This window comes from Drosophila persimilis, unplaced genomic scaffold, assembly GCF_003286085.1.
Source record: "Drosophila persimilis strain 14011-0111.01,24,50 unplaced genomic scaffold, DperRS2 tig00000000-arrow-pilon, whole genome shotgun sequence".
In the NCBI taxonomy this organism is placed as follows: Eukaryota; Metazoa; Arthropoda; class Insecta; order Diptera; family Drosophilidae; genus Drosophila; species Drosophila persimilis.
In genome coordinates, this window is record NW_020825288.1 from 17792511 (window position 1) to 17798510 (window position 6000).

General features: G+C 47.3%; 1 protein-coding gene across 1 annotated transcript in view; it reads right to left on the reverse strand.

Moving 5' to 3' along the window:
* Nucleotides 1-4605, reverse strand: part of LOC6588121 (dopamine D2-like receptor) — a 28158-nt gene extending 23553 nt beyond the window's left edge. The window contains exon 1 of the mRNA XM_026994638.1: nucleotides 3951-4605. Within this exon, the coding sequence (XP_026850439.1) occupies nucleotides 3951-4356 (406 nt within the window). The 5' untranslated portion in view covers nucleotides 4357-4605. The remainder of the gene's footprint in view (nucleotides 1-3950) is intronic.
* Nucleotides 4606-6000: the final 1395 nt, after the last annotated feature.

Consider the following 6000-nt stretch of genomic DNA (forward strand, 5'->3'; position numbering starts at 1 on the left):
GCTCAATCTTTCTCCGGGGATTTACATACACGTATGCCGACGCGTGAGGCCCCATAAAATTTCCCGAGTCTTTAACATTTAACTCCAACCCCTTTTCTTCCTCGCCGGATACCACAAGGCTACATTTACGTTCCCCATAAAGTGCTGTACTTTTGCGGGCAGCAACTACGGAAATAGTAAACGCACGGAATGAAAAATTTAATGTTTCCACAGGCCGTGCAGTCGATTCCCTCCTACAATTCTCCCCTTTTCTGTAACCCACCAAAAGACTTCCGCTTGATTTACAGCTACATTTGTAAGTAGACACAAAACACTTAACAGCTAAAAAGGACTTTGCATAAGTAATGAGCGGAGGCGAACGTCTCTCGCCGTCCCCCCTCTGGCCGTCCGCATCTGCATATGGGTGAGACTTGAAGATCCCTCGCGAAGGCCGCCTACCGGAAGGAGGAACCGAGACTAAAGCTAGAACTGAAGCGTTGTCAGCGGTGTTCAGCAGAGCGAGAGATCCCCTGACTTTTCACACAAAGCTGCACACACACGGCCGAGTTTGGGGCTAGGGGCTTGGGGCTCGGGGCCAGCCCTTGGATAATGGAACAAGGGTCGTGCAGAGAGTTGCACGAGAAGAGACCTCTCCGTGACAACTTGATTGATGGGTGGGTGTCAAACAGCTGCTCCTACACTATCCTGCCCTGCCCTGCCCTGCCTCTCTTAGCTCTGGCTGACCGCAAAAACAAAAACAAAAACACAACAAAAAACACATTTCGCTCTGATTGCCAAAAGGGTTCTTTGGCCACGCCCCAGTTCACCTACGTCATACTCGATAACGGTGCTTTAAACATAAAAACAGGCCCGACTTCATTACGCTCCCCCCTATTTCTGGATTTGTGAACTCGGGCGTACTGGCGTACGTAGGCGGCAGAGGAAACACTGCCTTCCTTCGGGAGCTGACCAAAAATTAATTGCCTGCTCTGAGCCAGAGGACAGCTGCCATTTTGTGCCTGCCATTTGCTATGCGTAGACATGTCAATTCCCCGCCCCGCACCACCCCGACCCGCCCCGCCATTGCCCCTGCTGCTGTCGATCTCCTTCTGTGCTTCCAGGTGGCTTAAAGATTTATGATAAAGCCAACTAGTGGGTGGAGACAGCATGCCCGCCGAAGCGGGGACTGGCGAGGGGAAAAGTTTATCCAACTTTGGCTTTAACTTCGGCATCGGCTCATTGCGGCTCGTTTATCTATGAAATGAATGAATCTGATTTCCAACCACCGACCGACCGGGCGAAATGACAAACGAGGCCTTCCGAGTTTTCTTTTCAACTAGACTTCGCCATATTATTTTTGGAAATTCCCGAAGAAACAAACCAAACCAATCACTATTTTCTATTGCCAGCAGTGCGGAAATCTTTGAAAGACAATTGCCAGATGCTATTTCCAGGGAAACACTTTGTAGTAACGGAACGGAATCGCCTTGCCGGAGCTGGAGCTGCCACCCACTGTACCGTTGTGCGTGTCGCAGCTTATACTCTAGCTTAAGCGCTTAAAATGCTTTTTGACAACAGCAACAGCAACAGCAACAAAGCAAAAGAGGGACTGTGGCAGTGGCAGTGGCAGTGGCAGTGGCAGTGGCAGAGGCAATCGCAGAGCAGCTACAGTAGAATGATAAATTTCCTCTTCGTTCCACATTTCCAATGTGGGAGGCTCATATTTTCGGGCGAGCCACGCACTTTCTGACATCCCCCCCATCCGTCCATTTTGAGTACAGTTCCGCACTTCCGCTCTAAAATATCTGTGTGAAATTTCAGTGCCTCCTTTATTTTTCTCTTCTCCTCATACTGTTGTAAATCGCAGCTCCGCCAATTTGCGCTCAATTAATTTTGATGTTTCTTTCTCTGGTTTTTGGGGGCTCTTCCTTTTTTATTATTTGCGGCTCTCCTCTTATTTATCATTTGCCGCGCTGTGTATAATTTATTAAGTAGCAAACATTTTGCGAGCTTTTCGCCTCTGCTTAAACATTCGCAGCCATTCGCCGGACGGACAAGTACGAGCATTCTGCGCCGTAATTCAATTTGCTGCCTTTTCCTCTTTTATGGACGCATGCCACACAGTTTGATGGATATGCATTAATTGCGTTTGCAGATACTAATTAACTGGCATTTCATGCAGATTTTTCAATGAAATTAATTATGAAATAATTATGTTGTAATTTCTTTATCATAATTCACGCGTTTTCTGCGCGTCCGCAATCAGGCAAAAAGTACTCTGTTCGAGAGGGCACTCTGTCCACAGAGCGTATTAATTGAGTTTGCCATGTGGCCAGACATGGACATGTGGCTGCATGTTTAATGGCTCGAGTCAGATGGCAAAGGTGTCGATAACTGGAGTCGAAAATTAGAAGCAGCCATCTACATCTACTCTTTGCTGTTTGCTGGTAGAGAAGCCGAAGGAGCTGAAGATCGCAAAAAAAGTGTTTTATTTTTAGCTGCAGACCTGCACACCTTTAACAAAATGAAAGGAACGAATGTAACTATACGTTCTTTCAGTCAGTGACTTATCGTCATTCACGTTTCCATTATCAATTTATGCAGTACGAGTCTTCCATGCCTCCTGCCTCTGCCTCCTGCCTCCTGCCTCCTGCTCGCATGTGCGACAGTTTCTCCTAGCCTGGCTGTGCTGTCTCTCCAAAAACTCTTGACAACACTCAAATCCTACTTTCGTTTTTCGACTCTTGCTTTTAGGATGCGCACGTAGCTGGGACCGGCCATGTGCCTGTTGCCGGAAATATTTTTCACACTTGATATAACAGGCAGCCATTTGCCTGCACTGCAGCCTCCGGTCCTTCCCCTTCTGCATTGCTCGCCTCGCCATACCCAGGCCCCAGTCGCATGACAAGAATACGCTCCAGGTGTCAACGTTTTGGGTATCTGTGAGTCTGCCATGTGTCTGTTTCTGTTTGTAATGGCTCCCAAGGCGCACAAACAAAACTGTCATCATCGGTCCTGCAAATTCCACAGAACGAGCAGGGAAAGGGGAGCAGAATCCGAACAAAATCCGGCTGGATCCCTGGCACAGTCGAGTCAAAGCGAAATACGCCCGCGCTCGTTTGACGTGACTAATGCAATTTTTATGCTGCACTTGCTCCATGGCTTTCCAAAGCAAAACAGGCTTCCGTTCGGCAACGGCAACGTCTTGTCATTGTTTCCGCTCCCGAGTCTGGCAGCATCTCGCCAGACCCGGACTACAAAGGCAGCGCGCTTATTAAATTGCGTGACTGCATTGAACCCTCGCCCCTGCTACACCGCTGTTCTATGCGGACTCTCACATAGTTACTCTGATCAAAATTCCTTCGAGATAATGCCATCGACGGCTCCTGCCACCTGCAGTAGACCCAGCATCAACAACAGCTTCATTAAATGCTGGACGCAGTGCTCAGGTTACCGACAGCGGGTTATCCTCGTTCTGATTCCCAGCTAGCGTTTTTTTCTAGCTCACAGATTTCCCAATTTGCTGAACTGCAGCTCAGATATTCCTGATCACATTTGGTCAGGGCAGAATAATTGTCAAACTCCTATATATTAGAACCCACAGACTCCTTACACATAAAACGTCGTTGGTAGTTTTTAGTAGAAGATTATATATCTAAGTACACTCTTAAGATGATCTCCAAACTTTAGCAAAATCAACGAACTAAGTTGTCTAATTTATCCTTACAATCTTATAAAATTCAACCACAAGGCTATTTTCTTCGACTAGAATAACTTAACGTTTCATATTGATCAGCTTTAGCTTCAATGAGGAAAATGAGGAAAATACAATTTTTAGTGAAAAATACAAAGAAACCTAAATGTTTAATTTCTTAGCTAAGATTATCACCGCTGGTTTTAGTGCTGATTATTTAAATTTTACTCAAAATCATCCCTGATCACTCATCAATGATGAGTGGCAAGGCACTTACCTTTCACCAGGGTCAGAATGCCCAGCGGCATCACCAGCATAGCGACCATCAGATCCGTGATGGCCAACGACATTAAAAAGTAGTTTGTCACATTCTGCAGACGCCGCTCCCAGGCGATGGCCAGGCAGACCAGAATGTTGCCGGCAGCTGTGCCTAGGACCAGCACGAGGGCGAGGAGGGCCCAGTAGTTGTTGGCGTCGAACGGGGATTCATCAATGGGCTTTGGCTCTCCGGTGGAATTGCTGGCATTCCACCGCTGCTGATTGGGCTGCTTGCTGAGGTTCCTCCCGTCCTCCCAGAGCAGCAGGTCCTGCAGCTGGTCCACGCTGGTTTCCGCACTGCTCCACCCACCGTCGCCGCCGCTGTCGTTGTAGGCACCCAGCGAGGCATACACATCCTCCTCCATGGTCTCAGCCCAACGCGGGTTATTAGTCCTTTTGTGTACTCTACTCTGATTGCGGGTCTAGCTGCTGCCGTCGTTGTCGTTGGCAATGCCGCATGCTAATTAGCCCACGCATACGAGTATGCGACCAAAATGAGAAAAATACGTTCACGCGCCAATTCGAATTGCAAATGTAAAATGGCGGAAACGACAGCCCCGGAAATAGGTACCAGGCACCAGGCACCAGGTACCAGGTGCGGGCCAACGACAAATAGCTCGAACAAACTGGAGTCGACGGTGCTCCTGGCTGGCTTAGGGATCCCCAACCACAACGTCTACAGCAGCATGAGCAACCAAACGGATATTGGTCGCAAATATTTTATGCCACGAAATTGCCGGAAGTTTGTGCTGTACGGGAGGAACAGAGAGAATGAACAAATTAAAGAAAACTATTTCAATTGGCAATTTTCACAGAAAGTTAAGTTTGAATGGTAAATATTTTCGGACTGAAGAAGGCCTGGTGAAGTTTGGTTATCGTTTTATGAACGCTATACATATATGTATATATGTTGTTATCGCTTTTTGATACAACAGAATAGGTTTGACACCATCAAAGTCTTTTGTGTAGCACGAAGATCGCCGCAGAACTACATATACATATACTCGTACATATATGTACATATGTATATCAATAATAATTAAGTGACGGCCATAAATTATCAAACACCCCATCCACTCGGGTTTGCCCGACTCACAGGTTTCCATTCAGGCGAATGGATGACATAATTGCATTTGATTTGCAGAACCTAGTCCTGAGGGTGGGTCCTGCCCTGGGGAAGCAGACTTTGAATAATCGGAATCGATATTGATAAGGAACAATAACAAAAATCAAATCAATTCTCCCAATGCGATGTCACAAACATTGATAATTAATTGAGACATATTTCACGCCGGGACTCGGAACTGGGGACTCAGACACAAGCATGTTAGCAGCAGAATTAAAGTGCCAGGCCAAAGCCAAACCCCGTAACCCGAAACCAGACCACAAAAGTCGGGAAACCGCAGGGAAAGCCACACAAGCATCGGTTGAATATTATACCCCAAAACAGAACTAAATGAAATTAATTTCCAAAACAAAGGAAACACAATTCACCAGTCGCAAAAGCATAACTGAAGGAGGCAACCGACTGGTTGGGCTATTTTCGAAGCCGATATGGTCAGCCAGGCAGTACAGCCAGCCACAGAAATAGAAGCAGGACCAATACAACCCACAATAACAAGAATCTCAGAAACAATGGCGAAACAACATGCACTCGAGCAACTTTTGGCAAAGGACCTCAACTTGACAACACCTTGTTGACTTTCCGAGTGGTAGCCCTGCCCCACCTTGCCCCACTCTGCCCGCCCAGCTGTCTGCACGTTCTGTCAAATGTTCGAGTGTCAATGTTGCTGTTAATTAATTTTCCCGACTGACTGACTGACTGACTGACTGACTGACTGACTGATGCATGCCACTAGATAAGAGGAGCGGAGCCCTACTCCGGGCTGACCCTTACCGAGGTCCAGGCGGTGGCTTGATAAACTGTTTGTTTGCTTGTCCGAGCCGTTGTCGAAGGTGTTGTTGGTCCCTCTGTTACTGCAGCCGGCTAATGACAGCCAAACGGCCAC